The 20,851-nt window shown below is 55.5% G+C and overlaps 1 protein-coding gene across 2 annotated transcripts in view; it reads left to right on the top strand.

The window, feature by feature from the left end:
* ankrd50l (ankyrin repeat domain 50-like) overlaps nt 1-18,546 on the top strand; it is a 31,685-nt gene extending 13,139 nt beyond the window's left edge. For both annotated transcript variants that reach the window (XM_072262452.1, XM_072262453.1), the window contains 3 exons: nt 11,515-11,744; nt 12,886-16,037; nt 16,967-18,546. In XM_072262452.1, the coding sequence (XP_072118553.1) occupies nt 11,515-11,744; nt 12,886-16,034 (3,379 nt within the window). In that variant the 3' untranslated portion in view covers nt 16,035-16,037; nt 16,967-18,546. The remainder of the gene's footprint in view (nt 1-11,514; nt 11,745-12,885; nt 16,038-16,966) is intronic.
* Nucleotides 18,547-20,851: the final 2,305 nt, after the last annotated feature.

Genomic DNA, 20,851 nt, shown 5'->3' with positions numbered 1-20,851 from the left:
TGGAGTGTTGTGAACAGATTTGAGCCCCGTATCTAAGTGAAGATATGCTGTCATTGGAGAGGGTCTAGAGGAGGTTCACGAGAATGAATCCAGGAATGGAAGGGTCAATGTATGAGGAACCTGTACTCACTGGAGTTTAGAATGCGGGGAGAGCTCATTAAAACCTATCGAATATGAAAGGCCTCGATAGAGTGGATGTGGAGAGGATGTTTCCTGTGGTGGGGGCATCTAGGACCAGAGGGCACAGCCTCAGAATAGAGGGACATCCATTTAGAACAGAAATGAGGAGGAATTTCTTTAGCCAGAAGGTGGGGAATCTGTGGAATTCATTGCTACATATGGCTGTAGAGGCCAAATCATTGGGTATATTTAAATTGGAGTTTGATAGGCTCTTGATTAGTAAGGGTGTCAAAGTTTACAGGGAGAAGGCCGGAGAATGGGGTTGAGAGGGATAATAAATCAGCCATGATGGAATGGTGGACAGACTTGATGGGCCTAATGCTACTCCTATGTCAGATAACTTTATAAAGGTAAGGCAGTGTTGGAATGTGGAAACAAGGCAGTATGTGTGGTTAGTAAGATGTAGAGCAGGGAGTGGTGGTGAGAGAAGGTGTGGAAGGGATGTCTGCTGTGATCCTGGGGAACAGGAGACAGCTGGGGTCTGTAAGGCTCCAGAGAACTCTGGTTGAAGTGGTGACTGAGGAATTAAACTCACTCTCTTTTGGCATGAACATCATCTAACTTCCGGTAATTTCTCCCCCTTCCCCTTCCCCTTCTCTCTTTTTCCATTCCCCCTTCTAGCTCCCCTCCCACCACTTCTCTTCTCACCTGCCCATCATTCCCCCTGGTTCCCCTCCTCCTTCCCTTTCTCCCATGGGCCACTCTCCTCGCTGATCAATCTGTCCTCTTATTTTTTATTTGGAGACAAATACAACACAGTGTGGAACAGACCCTTTGCCCCAGAGCTGCACCACCCAGCTCCCATCTACTTAACCCTCGCCCAATCACAGGACCATTTAACCTATGTCTTTGGGGTGTGGGGGGAACACGGAGTACCAGAGCAAACCCCCGTGGTCACAGAGAGAACGTACAAACTTGCTCACAGAGGACACCACAACTGAACTTCTTCTCCAGCGCTTCACCTCTTCCACCTCCCCCTGCCGGCTTCTTACTTCATCCACCCTCCGCACCCACCTACCCCCTCACCTGGTCCCACCTATCACCTCATCTAGTCCCACCTATCCCCTGCCGGCTTCTTACTTCATCCGCCCTCCGCACCCACCTACCCCCTCACCTGGTCCCACCTATCCCCTGCTGGTTCTTACTTCATCCGCCCTCCGCACCCACCTGCCCCCTCACCTGGTCCCACCTGCCAGCTTCTTACTTCATCCGCACCCACCTACCCCCTCACCTGGTCCCACCTATCCCCTGCCGGCTTCTTACTTCACCCACCCTCCGCACCCACCGACCCCCTCACCTGCTCCCACCTATCACCTGCCAGCTTGTACTCCTCCTTTACCCCACCTTCTTTTTCTGGTTCTTTCACTCTCCCTTCCGGTTCTGATGGAGGGCCTCAGCCTAAAGTACTGACTGTACATTCCTCTCCATGGACACTGCCTGATCTGCTGAGTTCCTCTGGCATTGTGTGTGTGTGTGTGTGTGTGTGTGTGTGTGTGTGTGTGTGTGTGTGTGTGTGTGTGTGTGTGTGTGTGTGTGTGTCTGTCTGTCTGGAGGTTTCACTATACTCATTATTCACAGTGAGAGAGACTGAGGTCAATGGTGTGGAGGGTCAACACGTGTTCTGCTCAGTGTTAGTGAGGCTGTTAGCTGTGACCGAGATGGCGGGGAGTGCGTGCAGGGGGCGAGGACGAGGAACAGAAAGGTTCTGACTGCACCAGGCAGCGTACCAGCTAACGCGAAGCTATGACTGCTTGGGATGTCAGAGTTCAGAGTTCAATTCCAGCGACTTCTGTAGAGAGTTAGGACTTTCTCCCTGTGACCACGTGGGTTTCCTCCCACAGTCCAAAGACGTACCAGTTGGTAGGTTAATTGTTCATTTGTCTGTGATTAGTTTTGGGTTAAATCAGAGGTTGCCGGCAGTGCGGCTCGTTGGGCCAGTTCCGTTCTGTATTTCTAAATGAATAAAATTCACCCTGTCACCTGCAGTGGGTGTGACCCACCGAGCTGGAATAACCTGTCCGTGTGCCCACAGGCTCCTGCATGTGCAGGACACACGTGTACACACTGCACATACGTTGGTGTGTAAGGTTGTGTCAGTCACTGAACTCTCACTGTGGCTCAGTGAGAGGGACAGGGTCAGCAATTACCCCACCGTCCCCAAGGTCGCCCCCTTTGTCTCTCGTTCACTGGTTCTGTCAGATAGACACAGCCCACCTGGGGCGACATCCAGGTGGGGGGGGGGGGTTGGTACTGAGAGAGGCTCACACTGTGGGAGCTCTCTCCCCTAAAGTTAGAATTTGTGGCAAAATTTGCCAGATAACTGTTTTGGAGACTTTGGGAGAGTGAAATATCACCTCGGCAATGACTGAAACAGTTTCTTTGCCTGGGAGGATTTGCTTCAGTGAAGTTTTCTCAGCGCTCAGCAGTGAGTGCAGCTGGCGGTTTGCCAAAGTGCAAGTCTGACCTTGCCGGGAACAGGGACCGATTTATTCCGTTTGAAATAACGGAATGCCCCTCCTGTTCGGAGTGCTTAGCCCAGGGCAGCTCGGTGAAGAGGACTTTGGACTTTCAAGCAGTGGACTGGCCAGGGAACCATAGAAACTACAGCACAGAAACAGGCCCTTTGGCCCTTCTTGGCTGTGCCAAACCATTTTCTGCCTAATCCCACTGACCTGCACACGGACCATATCCCTCCATACACCTCCCATCCATGTATCTGTCCAATTTATTCTTAAATGTTAAAAAAGAACCCGCATTTATCACCTCGTCTGGCAGCTCATTCCATACTCCCACCACTCTCTGTGTGAAGAAGCCCCCCCTAATGTTCCCTTTAAACTTTTCCCCCCTCACCCTTAACCCATGTCCTCTGGTTTTTTCTCCCCTTGCCTCAGTGGAAAAAGCCTGCTTGCATTCACTCTATCTATACCCATCATAATTTTATATACCTCTATCAAATCTCCCCTCATTCTTCTACGCTCCAGGGAATAAAGTCCTAACCTATTCAACCTTTCTCTGTAACTGAGTTTCTCAAGTCCTGGCAACATCCTTGTAAACCTTCTCTGCACTCTTTCAACCTTATTTATATCCTTCCTGTAATTTGGTGACCAAAACTGAACACAATACTCCAGATTTGGCCTCACCAATGCCTTATACAACCTCATCATAACATTCCAGCTCTTATACTCAATACTTTGATTAATAAAGGCCTTACGACCCTATCTACCTGTGACGACACTTTTAGGGAATTTTGTATCTGTATTCCCAGATCCCTCTGTTCCACTGCACTCCTCAGTGCCTTACCATTAACCCTGTATGTTCTACGTTGGTTTGTCCTTCCAATGTGCAATACCTCACACTTGTCAGTATTAAACTCCATCTGCCATTTTTCAGCCCACTCTTCCAGTCCCTCTGCAGGCTCTGAAAACCTTCCTCACTGTCTACTACACCTCCAATCTTTGTATCATCAGCAAACTTGCTGATCCAATTTACCACATTATCATCCAGATCATTGATATAGATGACAAATAACAATGGACCCAGCACTGATCCCTGTGGCACACCACTAGTCACAGGCCTCCACTCAGAGAAGCAATTCTCTACCACTACTCTCTGGCTTCTTCCATCGAGCTAATGTCTAATCCAATTTACCACCTCTCCATGTATACCTAGCAACTGAATTTTCCTAACTAACCTCCCATGCGGGACCTTGTCAAAGGCCTTACTGAAGTCCATGTAGACAATATCCACTGCCTTCCCTTCATCCACTTTCCTGGTAACCTCCTCGAAAAACTCCAACAGATTGGTCAAACATGACCGACCACGCACAAAGCCATGTTGACTCTCCCTAATAAGCCCCTGTCTATCCAAATGCTTGTAGATTCTGTCTCTTAGTACTCCCTCCAATAATTTACCTACTACCGACGTTAAACTCACCGGCCTATAATTTCCCGGATTACTTTTCGATCCTTTTTTAAACAACGGAACAACATAAACCACTCTCCAATCCTCCGGCACTTCACCCGTAGACAGCGACATTTAAAATATTTCTGCCAGGGCCCCCGCAATTTCAACACTAGTCTCCTTCAAGGTCCGAGGGAACACTCTGTCAGGTCCCGGGGATTTATCCACTTTAATTTTCCTCAAGACAGCAAGCATCTCCTCCTTTTCAATCTGTACAGTTTCCATGGTCTCACTACTTGATTCCCTCAATTCCATAGATTTCATGCCAGTTTCCTTAGTAAATACAGACGCAAAAAACCTATTTAAGATCTCCCCCATTTCCTTTGGTTCTGCACAAAGCCGACCACTCTGATCTTCAAGAGGACCAATTTTGTCCCTTACAATCCTTTTGCCCTTAATATACTTGTAAAAGCTCTTTGGATTATCCTTCACTTTGACTGCCAAGGCAACCTCATGTCTTCTTTCTGCCCTCCTGATTTCTTTCTTAAGTATTTTCTTGCACTTCTTATACTCCTCAAGCACCTGATTTACCCCCTGTTTCCTATACATTTCATACAACTCCCTCCTCTTCTTTATCAGAGTTGCAATATCCCTTGAGAACCAAGGTTCCTTATTCCTATTCAATTTGCCTTTCATCTCTTCGTGATTGCTGCGCAGAGGGCGCTGAGGTTTCTTCTAACATTGCACGGACTTCCCTGCCCATCCACTCCTTTTCTCCTCCCGTCTGGTCCAGTTTCATCTCTGAATGGTATTTTTAACTGTTTGCTGGTGTTCCGCTGGGTGTAGACTGTGTTCCCCACCCCCCCCCAACGGTACTGTTTGAACTTTTGAACTTGAACTGCGTCATGGCTGGGCGCGGCTCCAAGATGGCGCGGCCTAAGTCCTACATGCAAACTACTGGCTCAGGAGTGGCAGCTGACGAAGAGGGCCACCCGTTCAGATTCCTGACCTTAAAGAACGCTGTACAGTGTACTGTGCCTACTTCAGTCCGTAGGAATGCTGCCATAAAGGCCATGGCGGAGTCTGTTGGAGGCCGTGAGGGCATTGTTGCGGTAGCGGTTTTGAATGGGAAAACTACTTTCCAGTTGATGTCACTGAGGGGTGTGGTTTTGGCCCTGAGTCAGGGGTTAAGGGTGGGGAGGGTTTTTATGTAGGTGGAGCCCCATGCAGGTGGTAATACTCCCTGACGTCTACCCTCATCTCCCTGACAAGTCCCTATTTCCCTATCTGTGCTCCATCGGCAAGGTGTGTTCAAAGATAACCCCGATATGGTATAGGGCACCTCCGTGGGGCTATGAGCACCTATTCTCATTCCAGCACCGTCTGCTTATGCAGCTGGAGCAGGGTAGGGATGCCCTCTTTTACCTGCCCAACGTAATCAAGGTCCAAGAACTCGTGCCAGGCCATCTGCTTCACCTCGCTCTGCATCAGGGTGACGTACCAATGCCCTTTGTCAATGTGTACGCCCCTGAGCTTGGCCTGATCCTCTGGGAGCTGGCCGTGTCATCGGACCTGGTCGATGTCTGCTGGAGCCTTCACCCTGACTTGTGTGCTTTCTCAAGGAGGCTCGCGGATCGATAACTAGGGCGCACGTCTCCTGGGTGTTGGCTGTCTCCATGTGGCCGGTTACGTGCTTGGACCACCACCTGGTGTGGATGCAGCTGAGTGTGCTGCCTGCATGGGCGGGGTCCGTGTATTGGCATTTCAACAACCGGCTGCTGGAGGACGGCCGGTTCCAGGGTGCGTTCCGGTTGTTTTGGGAGTCCTGGCAGGAGAAGCGGGGAGTTTCCCCTCCCTGAGGCTCTAGTGGGATGTGGGCAAGGCTCACATCTGACTGTTCTGCAGGGAATATGCGCACGGCTTGACCAAGCGGCGGATGTCCGGGATCGATCGGCTTGAGAAGGAGCTGGTCGACCTGAAGTCTCGGCTGGGGCTGACCGATGGGGACCAGCCCCTCTGGGATGAGTACCAGTGGAGGAAGGAGGCACTGAGGCACCTGCAGCTCAAGAGGTCCTAAGGTGCTTACGTGAGGATCTGGACCACGCCTCGCCCTTCTACTCCCTCTCGAGGGGGAGGGGTGTCCGCAGGCAGCTGGTGGAGTTGCTGGCAGAGGATGGTTCCTCCGTCACGGATCCGGTGAAGTCCGTTCCTTTTACGAGGCTCTCTTCTCACCAGACCGGTGCAGTGAGGGTGCACACAGGGCTCTGTGGGAGGACTTGCCGAGGGTCAGCACTGGGGGGTGATCAGCTCGATAGACCACTATCTTTAGTGGAGCTGACCAGTGCCCTCAACCAGCTGCCGGGAGGCAAGTTCCTGGGACTAGATGGGTTCACGGTGGAGTTTCTCCAGGCCTTCTGGGACATCTCAGGGCCTAATTATGCAGGAGTATTGGGGGAGAGCATAGCGACGGGGGAGAAGCCCCTTTCTTGCTGCAAAGCAGTCGTGGCCTTGCTGCCACAGAAGGGGGATCTCTGTAGCCTGCGGAATTGGCACCCAGTATCCCTCCTCAGCGCAGAGTGCAGGGTCTTTGCCCAGCTGATGGCCAATGTCTGGGCTCTGTGCTGGCAGTAGTGGTCCACCCTGACCAGTACTACATGGTCCCAGGGCAGTCAATCCAGGACAATATTCACCTTGTCCTGGATCTGTCAGATGAACTCAACATTTTCTATGCCCACTTTGAAAGGGAGAATATAACTACAGCTGTGAAGATACTTGCTGCACCCAGTGACCCTGTGATCTCTGTCTCGGAGGCCGATGTTAGGCTGTCTTTAAAGAGAGTGAACCCTCGCAAGGCAGAAGGTCCCGATGGAGTACCTGGTAAGGCTCTGAAAACTTGTGCCAACCAACTGGTGGGAGTATTCAAAGACATTTTCAACCTCTCACTGCTAGGGGTGGAAGTTCCCACTTGCTTCAAAAAGGCAACAATTATACCAGTACCTAAGAAGAATAATGTGAACTGCCTTAATGACTATCGCCCGGTAGCACTCACATTGACAGTGATGAAATGCTTTGAGAGGTTGGTCATGACTAGACTGAACTCCTGCCTCAGCAAGGACCTGGACCCATTGCAATCTGCCTATCGCCACAATAGGTCAACGGCAGATGCAATCCCAATGGCTCTCCACACGGCTTTAGACCACCTGGACAACACAAACACCTAGGTCAGGATGCTGACTATAGCTCAGCATCTAATACCATAATTCCCACAATCCCGATTGAGAAGTTGCAGTACCTGGGCCTCTGTACCTCCCTCTGCAATTGGATCCTCAGCTTCCAAGCTGGAAGACCACAGTCTGTGCGGATTGGTGATAATATCTCCTCCTCACTGACAATCAACGCTGGCGCACCCCAGGGGTGTGTGCTTAGCCTACTGCTCTACTCTCTATATACCCATGACTGTACATCTAGACACAGCTCAAATTTGCTGACGATACAACCATTGTTGGTAGAATCACAGGTGGTGACAAGAGGGTGTACAGGAGTGAGATATGCCAACTAGTGGAGTGGTGTTGCAGTAACAACCTGGCACTCAACGTCAGTAAGACGAAAGAGCTGATTGTGGATTTCAGGAAGGGTAAGATGAAGGAACACGTAGCAATCTTCATAGAGGGATCAGAAGTGGAGAGGTGAGTAGTTTCAAGTTCCTGGGTGTCAAGATCTCTGAGGATCTAACCTGGTCCCAACATATCGATGTAGTTATAAAGAAGGCAATACTTTATTTGGAGTTTTAAGAGATTTTTCATATCAACAAATACACTCAAAAATTTCTATTGATGTACCATGGAGAGCATTCTGACAGGCTGCATCACTGTCTGGTATGGAGGGGCTACTGCACAGGACTGAAAGAAGCTGCAGAAGGTTGTAAATTTAGTCAGCTCCATCTTGGGTACTAGCCTACAAAGTACCCAGGACATCTTCAAGGAGCGATGTCTCAGAAAGGCAGCGTCCATTATTCAGCACCCAGGGCATGCCCTTTTCTCTCAGGTAGGAGGTACAGAAGCCTGAAGGCACACACTCAGAGATTCAGGAACAGTTTCTTCCCCCAATTCCTTAATGGACATTGAACCCGTGAACACTACCTCACTTTTTTAATATATATTATTTCTGATTTTGCACTATTTTAATTTATTCAAAATACATATACTGTAATTGATTTACTTATTTTTTTTCTATATTATGTATTGCATTGAACTGCAGTTGCTGAGTTAACATATTTCAACACAAATTATGGTGATGATAAACCTGATTCTAATCTGATTTACCCGTGCCTGGAGGCTGGTCTGTCAGACACTTTTCTCTGCACTGGACCTAGAGAAGGCATTTGACAGGGTGGACCACGGGTACCTTTCTGGTCACGTTTTGTGGCCGGCGTCGGACCGCTGTCGGGTGCCTTGTTAAGGTCAATGGGTCGTTGACAGCTCCCTCATGCTTTGGGAGGGGGGTGCATCAGAGGTGCCCCAGGTCGGGACAGCTGTGCTCAGTTTGGCATTCCTGTTCCTCCTCCATACGAGGTTAACGGGCTTGTCTCTGCACGGACCAGACACGGAGGTTGTCCTGTTGGCTTGCGCTGATGATGTCCTCCTGGTTGTCACCGACTCGGTTGACTTGTAGAGGATGTGAGACCGTCAGTAGGCCTTCTCGGCTGCATCCTCTGCAAGGGTCAACTGGGAAAAGTGTGTGGGCCTCTTGGTGGGTTAGTGGCAGGTGGACTCCCTATGGGAGGGGTTGAGGGCATTTGCGTGGAGCACCATGCACCTCCTCTACTTGGGGGTCTGTCTGAGCTTGACAGGGGAGGCCTGTCTGGCGAACTGGTGGGATTTGGAGACAGAGATCTCTGCCCAGCTGGGACACTGATCTCGTACTGGGGGAGGGCTTTAGTGATCTATCAGCCGGTCACCTCCATGGTGTGGTACTGGCTGATTACTTTCCTCCCACTCTCTGCTTTTGTCTCTAGGACCCAGAAGAAGCTGGTGAACTACTTCTACAGCATCAGAAGGCACTGGGTCTCTGCTGAGGTCCCGAGTCTTTCAACATCGGAGGGCGGTCAGTGATCGGTGTGTGTGCGCACCCAGCTGGCAGCTCTCGCCTCAGGACCCTGTAGTGTTACCTGTACTGTGACCAGTCTCTCCCTCAGGACCCTGCAGAGTTACCTGTACTGTGACCAGTCTCTCCCTCAGGACCCTGCAGAGTTACCTGTACTGTGACCAGTCTCCGAGGCAGCACGCGCTGGCGATGCACTCTCTCCACTGGGGGCACTCCCTGCAGGAGGGCACACGACTTCCAGCGGACAGCATCAGCTGTGATGCTTTGAGGGAACTCCCTCGCTTTTACTGAGAGCTGTGGAGGGTATGGGGTCTTGTCTCATCCAGGCAGGGTGCTCTCGTGCCAGTGGGGCTCGGTGCTCTAGCTGTGAGGGGGAACTGGTCCAATAATATCATGGTGGGTGTCGAGGAGGTTTGTGGGGTTACGACTGCACCACCACCTGATGGGCCGGAAGTGTTCGTCAGACCCAGGCCTCAGGATACCACTCGGGAGAGGGTCCCACACAACGGGAGCCGTCTCACGGGAATGCCCACCGTGCCCGTCTGTGACGCTTCAAAGCGTTTCCTGTACGGGCTGCTCCTGCTCACCTTTCACTTCCTCACCTTCGTCTGCTGACCGGACACGCCCTGGCGATCCGTGTTACCGTCAGGCAGCAGAGGAGGTCCCCAGTGGAAATCTCTTTACACAGGGGTGCTTCCCCTGGACAGTGGGGACCTGGGGTGGAAGGTGTTTCATTGGGCAGTCCCGTACAACAGGTTCCTGAGCAGGTTCACTGACACCGCGTCCACCTGTCCATTCTGTGGCCGGGAGGTGTCAGTGTACCACCTGTACACGGAATGCCAGAGTTTTCAGCCCCTGTTTGAGTTTCTCAGGGTGCTACTGCTGAGGTTCTGGCTGCACTTTAGTCCTTTGCTCCTTGTATAGGGGCACCCAGTACAGAAGGGGACGGGGCGTGGGGAGGATCTCCTGGTGGGCTTGGTCCTGGGTCTGGCCAAGATGACCACTCACGGGTCTCGGAGGCGGAAAGTGGGGGCTGCTGCCCGGGACGACTGCCTGCCCGCCCCCCTTTTCCGAGGATACGTCGGTGCCTGGCTGTCCTTGGAGAGGGAGCATGCGGTCGCGATGGGTACAGTGGGGGATTTCTGGGAGCAGTGCCCCCCCTGGGGTATTAACTGTTTTATAGACAGTAGTAACCATATCTTAATCTGAGTGTCCTCACTGTCTTGTAAATAATAAATTTGTAGTTTGTGTGATTGCTATGTAAATGCACTTTTAGTAAAAGAGAGTGTTCCCATCTCCTCCCCTCTTGCTTACCTCACGTTCCTGCTCCACTTGTACCTCCGTCCACCCCGTCCCCTCTCTCCACCCGTCCCCTCTCTCCACCCGTCCCCTCTCTCCACCCGTCCCCTCTCATCTCCACCTCGTCCCCTCTCATCTCCACCCCGTCCCCTCTCATCTCCACCCCGTCCCCTCTCATCTCCACCCCGTCCCCTCTCATCTCCACCCCGTCCCCTCTCATCTCCACCCCGTCCCCTCATTCTCCACCCCGTTCCCTCATTCTCCACCCCGTCCTCTCATTCTCCACCCCGTCCCGTCTCTCCACCCCGTCTCGTCATCTTCACCCCGTCCCCTCTCTCCACCCCGTTCCCGTCATCTCCACCCCGTTCCCGTCATCTCCACCCCGTCCCGTCTCTCCACCCCGTCCCGTCTCTCCACCCCGTCCCGTCTCTCCACCCCGTCTCGTCATCTTCACCCCATCCCCTCTCTCCACCCCGTTCCCGTCATCTCCACCCCATCTCGTCATCTTCACCCCGTTCCCGTCATCTCCACCCTGTCCCCTCATTCTCCACCCTGTGCCGGGAGCCGGGTGCTGACTGTTTGCGCTCTTTGGGGCTTTTATTTTACTTTAGAGTTTGAGATCCAGTGTGGAACAGGTCCCTTTTGAATTTGAGATCCAGTGTGGCTTTAGCCCAATGAGCTGCACTGGGCAGCAACCCACTGATTTACCGGCGAGTTTACTGATGGGAAACAGCTTGTACTGCCTGCTGTGAGCTGCAGGCAACTGTGACGCAACCACTCTGACCAATGGAGGGCCTCAAATAACAGGAGAATTTACAATGACCAATTGACCCACCAACCGCACCGTGTTTGGAATGTGGGAGGAGACCCGCGTAGTCTCGGAGAGAATGTACAAACTCCTTACGGACAGTGACTGATTTGAACCCAGTGCTCCCAGCCGTGCTAGAGTTGTGTTATGTACTACTCTATCATGGCACCCAATGGGTGAGGCTACCCGCTGCTTGGCACTGACTGCCTGTCCTGCCATTACAGGGCTGTTCTTTTGCCGCTGTTGGACCTGGAGCCGCCGACCCAGGGTCTGCTGTTGGTGGTCGACTCCATCGACGAAGGCGAGACTGGTCGGGAGGGGGAGTGGAAAGCGTGTGAACGCAGCTGTACGATCGGTGACCTGCTGTCCCAACACCGGCAGCTGCTCCCCACCTGGCTTCTGCTGGTCTGCACCACTCGCCGGCTCGGCCCCAGCGCCAGCCACCAGTTCCCAGGTGAGCGCGAGGGCAACGTCGGGGTGTGGGGAATGGGGCAGTGGGGCCGGAGGAGGGTTATATCAGGGTGTGGGGGTCAGAGGAGGGTAAAATCAGGGTGTGGGGTGGGAGGAGGGTTATATCGGGGTGTGGGGGTTGGAGAGGGGTAAAATCAGGGCGTGGGGTCGGAGGAGGGTTATATCGGGGCGTGGGGTCGGAGGAGGGTTATATGGAGGCGTGGGGTCAGAGGGGGGTTTTATCGGGGTGTGGGGTCGGAGGGGGTTATATGGGGGTGTGGGGTCGGAGGGGGTTATATGGGGGTGTGGGGTCAGAGGGGGGTTTTATCGGGGTGTGGGGTCGGAGGGGGGTTATATCGGGGTCTGGGGTCGGAGGGGGGTTATATTAGGGCGTGGGGGTTGGAAGAGGGTTCTGGGGGGGCGGAGGAGGGTTCTACAGGGGGGGCGGGGGGCGATTGTCAGATTCAGCTGTGGCTTTATAAGGCATTGTGAGCAGTTTTGGGCCTGTTATATTAGAAAAAATGTACTCACATTAGTGACGGTTGAGATGAGCTTCATGAGGATGATTCTGGGAAAGAAAAGGGTTAATGTATGAGGAGTGTTTGATGGCTCTGGTACCAGAGGAGCTAACTTCACCTACTGTATAGTGAGACCGACAAGGACAGGCTGTGGGACTGTACTTGTTAGTGTTCAGAAGAACGTGGGGGATCTCATTGAATATTGAAAGGTCTGGATACAGTGGATGTGGAGAGGATGTTTCCTATAGTCGGGGAGTCTAGCTACAGAGAGCACAGCCTCAGAATAGAGGGACGCTTAGTTAGAGCAGAGATGGAGGATGAATTTCTTTAGCCAGAGGATGGTGAATCTGTGGAATTCAGTGCCACAGACGGCTGTGGAGGCCAGGCACTGAGTATATTTAAAGTGGAGGTTGATATATTCTTGATTACTGGGAGAAGGCAGGAAAATGGGGTTGAGAGGGTTAATATATCAGCCATGTGAGGCAACCCGATGGGCGAACGGCCTGATTCTTGTGGTCTTATGATTAAAGAGCTGGGGCTGGGGAATGGGAGGCCCGGGTCCCAGGAGGGTGGGTTGCAGGACACGAGCACTGCCACTGACCCGCACTTCTGTCCACTCACCCACAGGGTTTCGCAAGTTGTGCCTGGACGACCTGCGGCGGTCACACGTCGTGCGGGACGTGCAACAGTACATCCTGAGCCGGCTGGACCGTGAGGAGACCTTGCGCCGCCACCTCAGCCGGGACACGGCTGAGATGCTGAACCAGCTGCACATCAAGAGCACCGGCTGCTTCCTGTACTTGGAGCGGGTGCTGAACGGCGTCCTGGACGGCTTCATCGCCCTGCGGGAGATCCGCCACATCCCCGGCACCCTGTACGGCCTGTACCTCTGGCTCTGTCAACGCCTCTTCACCCGCAAGCTCTTCACCCGCGTTCAGCCTATCCTCAACGTGCTGCTGGCCGCCCGCCGGCCGCTCACACCGCGCCAGCTCTTCCAGGCGGTGTGGAGCCGCTGTGGCGGCCTGACAGCGGCCGAGTTCGGGCAGCGGCTGGAGGCTGTGGCGCGGCTGCTGCGGGCCGGGCCGAACGACACCCGCCTTCTCTTCCACCACAGCTTCGCCGAGTGGCTCCTGGACGTGAAGCACTGCACGCAGCGGTTCCTGTGTGACGCGGCGCAGGGGCACGCTATGCTGGCCATGGGCCTGAGCCTGCAGGCACCAGGCCTGGGCCCGGCCGAGGTGCTGGAACTGGCTCTCCATCTGGTGCGCTCCAGGCTGCAGGCCGAGCCCTGGGGCTTGGCCCTGTGGATGGTGTGGTGCGGGGTGCCGGTGGGTGGAGAGGCGCTGGCTTGCGGTCCGCCCGTCGAGCAGGAGGTGATCCAGTTGCTGCTGAAGGCCGGCGTGTACGGGGGCGGGGGTGAGCCCGAGCCGGGGCCGGCGCTGCTGCACCGAGCGCTGGAGCGGGAGGACTCGCTGCGGGCACTCTTGGAGAGCGGGGCCAGCGTGCACCATCAGGACGCGGGCGGCCGCACGCTGCTGGCCAGCGCCGCGCACACCGGCAACCTGGAGGTGGTGCAGCTGCTGCTGGCGCGCCAGGCCGAGCTGGAGACGCAAGACCACCGCGGCCGGACGCCCCTCATCACCGCCGCCCGCATGGGCCACGCCCGGGTGCTGCACTGCCTGATGGCGCACGGCGCCGACGTGAACCACGCCGACCGGGAGGGCTGGACGGCGCTGCGCGCCGCTGCCTGGGGCGGGCACGCGGAGGCGGTGAGCGCGCTGCTGGAGGCGAGCAGCGCGCAGGTGGACAGCGCGGACGCCGAGGGCCGGACGGCGCTGCGCGCCGCCGCCTGGGGCGGACACGAAGACATCGCGCTGGCGTTGCTGCGGCACGGCGCCGACGTGAACCGCACCGACCGCGAGGGCCGCACGCCGCTGATCGCCGCCGCCTACATGGGCCACCGGCAGATGGCGGAGATCCTGCTGCAGCACGGCGCCCGCGTCAACCACCGCGACTGCGACGGGCGCTCGGCGCTGTCGGTGGCCGCCCTGTGCGTGCCCGCCTCCCGCGGCTACGCCGGCGTGGTGGGCCTGCTGCTGGACTGGGGCGCCGAGGTGGGGCAGCGCGACCGCGACGGCCTCAGCCCGCTGCTGCTGGCCGCGCTGGAGGGCCACGCCGACGTGGTGGAGCTGCTGCTGGAAGCCGGCGCCGACGTGGAGGAGGCGGACGGCGCCGGGCGCACGCCGCTGCTGGCCGCCGCCTCCGCCGGCCACGTCGCCGTGGTCAGCACGCTGCTGCTGTGGGGCGCCGAGGTGGACACCGTGGACGGGGAGGGCCGGACGGCGCTGGGCGTGGCGGCCTGCCAGGGCAGCGCCCGGGTGGTGCGGGCCTTGTTGGACCGCGGCCTGGACGAGAATCACCGGGACCACCTGGGCTGGACGCCGCTGCACTCGGCCTGCTTCGAGGGCCACGACGCCGCCTGCCGGGCGCTGCTGGAGCAGGGTGCCCGCGTGTCCGAGCTGGACAGCGAGGGGAGGGTGCCGGCCATCCTGGCCGCGCAGGAGGGCCACGGGGAGTGCCTGCGGCTGCTGCTGGAGTACGGCTCGCCGCTGGAGGCACGGGGCTATGACGGCCGCAACACGCTGTGGGCGGCGGCACTGGCCGGGCATGGCGATCTGGTCAGGCTGCTGCTGGCCAGGGGCGGGGGCGCGGGCGGGAGCGACGCGGACGGGCGGCCGCTGCTCTACCTGCTGGCGCTCGACAACCGGCTGGAGATGGTGCAGCTGCTGCTGGAGGCGGAGGCGGCGGCGGCGCGGCCCGAGCTGGAGGCGCAGGACGCGGAGGGCCGCACCGTGCTGCACGTCGGCTGCTGGCAGGGGCAGCTGGAACTGGTGCGGCTGCTGCTGGGCGCCGGGGCGCGGGTGGACGCGCTGGACAGGGAGAGGCGCTCGGCTCTGCACTCGGCCGCCTGGCGGGGCCACGCCGCCGTGGCCGAGCTGCTGCTGGACAAGGGCGCGGCGGTCGATCACGCCTGCAACCAGGGCGCCACCGGCCTCTGCATTGCGGCGCAGGAGGGCCACGCCGACGTGGTGCGGCTGCTGCTGGAGAAGGGCGCCGACCCCAACCACGCCGACTGCTACGGCCGCACTCCCATGCGGGTGGCGGCGCGCCGCGGGCACACGGACATCATGCGGCTGCTGGAAGGCTACGGCGCGCCGGCCTTCAACGGGTACCCGGCGCCGGAGGCGGGGCCCGCGGCTCCCAGCTCGCCTTCCGGCTCGCCCGGCTCCACGGCCGGGCCCCGCCACTCGCCGGCCTCCAGCAGCTCCCCGCGCAGCTCCCAGGCCTCCTCCACCGGCCACTCGCTGGCCACCGCCCAGACCGTGCCCATCGACAGGCTCAGCTTCACCCAGCAGATCCAGCAGCACTCGCTGCCGCGGAGCCGGGGCCGCCGCTCGTCGCTGGCCTCGCCCGACTCGACCCTCCCCGGCCTGGGACCCGCGGCGCTCTCCCCGCAGCCCGAGCTAGCACGGACCCCCGGCACGGCGCCGGTGACGGAGGAGGAGAAGCGGAACGGGACGCCGGGCAACAGCCCGGTCTACTCCCCACGGAAAGTGGGCAAAGGAGGAGCCGGGGGTCTGGCCCGCCGCGTCCGGCCTGAGCCGCTCATCAACATCACCACGCTGGACCCCGAGCTGAACCTCAAGCAGGCTGTCAAACTCCGCTTCGAGGGCCCAAGCAGCGGACTCATCTGCAAGAAGGAGACCCCGTTGTGATGGGTGAGTGCCGGGGAGGGGTGAGGTGACTGTCTGGGTGGGTGGCGAGGAACTGGCAGGAATGGGAAAGACGCGGCTGGGTCGGAAGCTGAGGGTGGGGAGTGCAAGGAGCGGTGATCCTGAGTCCCCCCCCCCTTTCCAATTCCTTTGTCTCAGGTGCAATGTGCCTGTTCATCAGCGAAGTGCCCCCCTCCCTCCCCACTGTCTCAGTCATAACGGGAACAGCACAGAAAGAGGCCCTTCTGCCCACGTGTTTTCTGCTGGCCAAGTTACCTACCTGAGCTGGTTCTATTTGTGCATGAGCAGTATAGCACTGTCCAGTCCCCACCCTTTAACGGGCTCCAAGGTCAATCTAACCTTCCCTCCTACATCACTCTCTGTTTCTCTGTCATCCACCTGCCCATCTAAAGAATCTCTTAAATGTTTCTAACGCATCTCCCTCTGCCACCACCCTGGCAGTACATTCTACTAACCCGCCACTCTCTGACATCCCCCTATACTTTCCTCTAATCACCTTAAAATGATGTCCCCTCGTGTTACGCAACTCTGCCCTGGGGGAAAGTCTCTGACTGTCCACTCGATATGTATTTTATTTAATTACTTATTTCGAGATGCCATGTGGAAAAGGCCCAGTGAGCCATACTGCCCAGCAACTCACCGACTATATTTAACGCCAGCCTGATCGGGACAATTTACAATGACCGATTAACCCAGTAATTGGTCCGTCTTTGGGCTGAGGGAGGGCACCAGAGCACCCGGTCATGGGGAGAACGTACAAACTCCTCACAGCAGTGGAACTCTGGAATTCCAGGGCGTGATAGCGTGGCGCTCCTGTTCGGACACGGGAGGTGGGGGAGTTGGATGGTCAGCTGTCGGGTGGCGACGCTGGAACGACAGCAGACTCTGAACTGTGTCCGTGTGTCTCTCTGCAGGCCGCAGGTCGCTGGGCTCCGACCGGACGAGGGATGTTCTCTCCTGCCTCTGGCTGCTGCTGCTCGTGCCCTGCATGGGACAGACCCCTCCTGCGCTGTTTCAGGGACAGTCCTCTGAGGAAAAACACTACGTAATTCAGGAGCATGAGGGACTTCACTCAATAATCTGCTTTCCAGATGTATAGTGTAATATATTTGGCAACCTGTGGTATGTTTAACCCTGGTGTGTGGTGTTAAACGGTCCGTAAAAGTATTCAGGGCTTCTCCTGATATAATCAGGATGCAATTTCTAACTTTATTTCTTTCAAAACACTCCCAGGAATTGAATATAAAGTATTGAGCTGGGGTCATGCCCTTGGTAGCGGCCAGCCTTGCAGGACATGGGGGGCCGGTGCAGTGTGGTATCGAAGGCCCTTTCCCCTGGCCTTTGGTCAGTGACGGTTCCCCGGCAGGGCCATGTATGGTCCAGTACGATAGGGCAGTGTCACTCCCTGGCCACTCTTCTCTCGTCAGCAGTGTCCGGGTCAATGAGTTAAGTTGCTCTGTTCGGGAGGACGTTGTATCTTCGGGGGAAAGTGCTGCATTTTGGAGGGATGGACTGTGGTAAAGAGACGTTTGGTGAAGGGTACGTGTGAAGACAGCACTTATTTGGGTTACGTCGGTGGGAACAGTCTGTCTTTAGAAGGCTGACTGTGTATGTACAGGGGCTTCCTACCCCTCCCCACTGGGTCTGGGCAATCGCAGTACGTTATAACCAAGTCTTCCGGTACCACTTTCCCCGAGAGCCTTGGACAATTACCCCTGCCATTCACAGCACAAGGTGGGTGGGCGACGCAGTGGGAAGAGGACTGCTACAGCCAGAGTCCGCACAGGACAACCATGGTCCCTGCACACTGCCCGGAAGGAGGGGGTGGGTGAGTTCCAGGATGGGACCCGGCCGACAACGTGCCCCACACCCGTGGGTGGGCCGCATCTCTCGAGGATCTTGTCCTACTGCCGGTGGGTCTGGGTCCACTGGTGCAGCCCGTCCCATGGGTGCTGAGTTCTCACCGGACATAGGAGTCATTTGGTCCATCAGGTCTGCTCCACCATTCCATCATGGCTGATTTATTATCCCTCTCAACACCATTCACCCTTACTAATCAAGAAACTAACGTGGCCTCCACAGCCATCTGCGGCAAGAAAAATTGCACAGATTCACCTTCCTCTGGCTAAAGAAGTTCCTCCTCATTGCTGCTGTAGGATGAGTAGGGGGATGGAGCATCGCTGTTCTTCATCCTGCTTTCTATCCACTTGGATGGGGGTTGGGGAAGTTCCGGGGAGCCTGTTGAGCGACAAGAAGACCCTGTGGGGACTGACGAGTGAGGGTCCTTGCGGTGATGGGGTGGGCTGCGGGGATGCACTGTCCAGAGATGTGCCAGTTCACTGGGAGCAGCTGCCCAGGCTCCGGCCTCAGCCCCAAGGGTACTTTTCTGATCTACTAGTGAGCCATAGTTTTCCTGTGCTCTTGAACATTCCTGACCGTATCCTGTGAGAGGGATGGGAGTGATTTAAAAAAAAACTGGTGCTGTTGTTTTATACGGGGGGGGGGGGGGCGGGGTCTGACACAGTGGTAACAGCCGAATATGCCCTGTGGTGCCTTGTTATGGTTTTGATACAAGTAATTGCATTGGACAAAACTTCCTTCACGAGGCTGTTTCTCCCACTCGGACAAATACAAAGATTTTGGATATAACTGTGTCTCTTGTGTTTTTGAGTCTGTACACCATAAGGCATGGGAGCAGAATGAGGCCATTCAGCCCATCGAGTTTGCTCCACCATTCCATCATGTCTGATTTTTTATCCCGCTCAATCCCATTCTCTGCCTTCTCCCCATAACCTTTGTTGCCTTGACTAATCAACAACCGATCGAGGGACATCCTTCTGTTCTGAGGCTGTATCCTCTGGTCCTAGGCTCCCCCACCATGGAAACATCCTCTCCAAATCCACTCTATCTGTACCCTCTGGTCCTAGACTTTCTCACCATGGAAACGTCCTCTCCAAATCCACTCTCTCTGTGCCGTCAGGTCCTAGACTCCCCCACCATAGGAAATATCCTCTCCAAGTCTACTGTATCTAGGCCTTTTAATATTCAATAGGTTTCAGTGAGATTCCCCTCATTCTTCTAAACTTCAGTGAGTACAGACCCAGAGCCATCAAATGCTCTTCATACATTAAAATTGCTCAAAATACTCCCAAGTGAGGCCTCACCAGTGTCTAGTAAAGCCTCAGCATTACATCCTTTCTTCTATATCCTAGTCCTCTGGAAATGAATATTTCCCACTAGAGGAGAGCGAGTGGCCACTGGACACATGCCAGTTTCTTGCTTTTGGCCCATCTTGATGTAGTGATAAGGGACAGATGTCAGTGCCATGTTGTCTCCCTTGGTACCCTATCCCCACCGCACCCCGTGCAGCCTTGTATTGCCCCTGCAGACCACCACCCCCCATGCAGAACTGAGGGGCGTTGCACGGCCTCGTATTGCCTGGGGAAAATTGGGGTTCTGTGCCCAAGGCATTGATAAGCTTCCCGGGTGTGATGTGAACTGAGTGGGTACGATAGTGTGATGTTCACATCAGGGTGTTTCATTGGCCAGTGGTGTGCTAAGGTTGAAATGTACCATCCCACTTCTCTCTGACCCCATTCCCCATTTTGGTTCCCATCTACCCCGGTTCCACTCCTCCTTCCCCTTTCTCCCATGGTCCACTCTCCTCTCCTATCAGATTCCTCCTTCTTCAGCCCTTTACCTCTTCCACTAATCACCTCCCAGATTCTCACTTTATCCCCACCCACCACTTTCCCCCTCACCTGGTCTCACTTATCACTTGCCATCTTGTCCTCCTTTCCTCCTCCCTCCACACTTTATGTGTGATTACACCTGGCTGTGCTGTCTGTGTGTTGTTGCCACCACGCTCTGCATGGGAGGTTCAAGTCTTGCACCTGCCCTTCCTGCTATGTCTTGTCACACGTCTCTCACTGCTACAATTGTCGATGGCGATCCCATGAGAACCCCCCCTCCCCCCCCGTGGACCAGAGATCGATCAAAGATGCCACTTTTTCCTGATGAGGTGTTGGAGTTCTGATTCCTAAAGGATGATGTGTGTGTGTCTGGGTTTGAATGTGTGTATGTTTGTGTGTGAGTGTGTGTGTGTTTGACAATAGGTGCAGGAGTAGGCCATTCGGCCCTTTGAGCCAGCACCGCCATTCACCGTGATCATGGCTGATCATCTACAATCAGTATCCAGTTCCTGCCTTATCCCCATATCCCTTCACTCCACTATCTTTAAGAGCTCTATCTAGCTCATTCTTGAAAGTATCCAGAGAATTGGCCTCCACTGCCTTCAGAGGCAGAGTTTGGGTGTGAGTGTGTTTGGGTGTGAATGTGTTGTATGTGTGGGTGGACTGCCGCCTTCCGCCAACCTGCTGAATTCGCTGTCCAGTGAGCAGGCCAGAGACAAACTGGCCCAGGAACACATTGCAATGGTGTTTATTGGAGGTGACTGATGTGATTTCAGAACACAGACGTATTCACCCAGGCAGCGCCCTGTGTACGTACACTCTGATTCACACTTCGTCTGGTCACCACAGACAGATGATAATTCAGGATGAGTTATTCATTCACGTCTCCACTGCAGGTGTCAGCGGGTCTGAGTCATGGGAATACAACACGAATACAGGCCCTTCAGCCAACCAGCCCATGCTGACCGCAGTAACCACTCACCTCGTCCGAATTTCCTACCTTCAGTTCGTATCCTTCTAAGCCCTGTCCCTCCACGTACCTATTCCAGTGCTGCTTAAATGATGCTATTGTACCTGCCTCAACCATTTCCGCTGGCAGCTCAGTCC

Source organism: Mobula birostris, chromosome 7, assembly GCF_030028105.1.
Source record: "Mobula birostris isolate sMobBir1 chromosome 7, sMobBir1.hap1, whole genome shotgun sequence".
Lineage (NCBI taxonomy): Eukaryota > Metazoa > Chordata > Chondrichthyes > Myliobatiformes > Myliobatidae > Mobula > Mobula birostris.
Note: the sequence above shows the minus strand (reverse complement) of the source record. Positions and strands in the feature narration are given on the sequence as shown.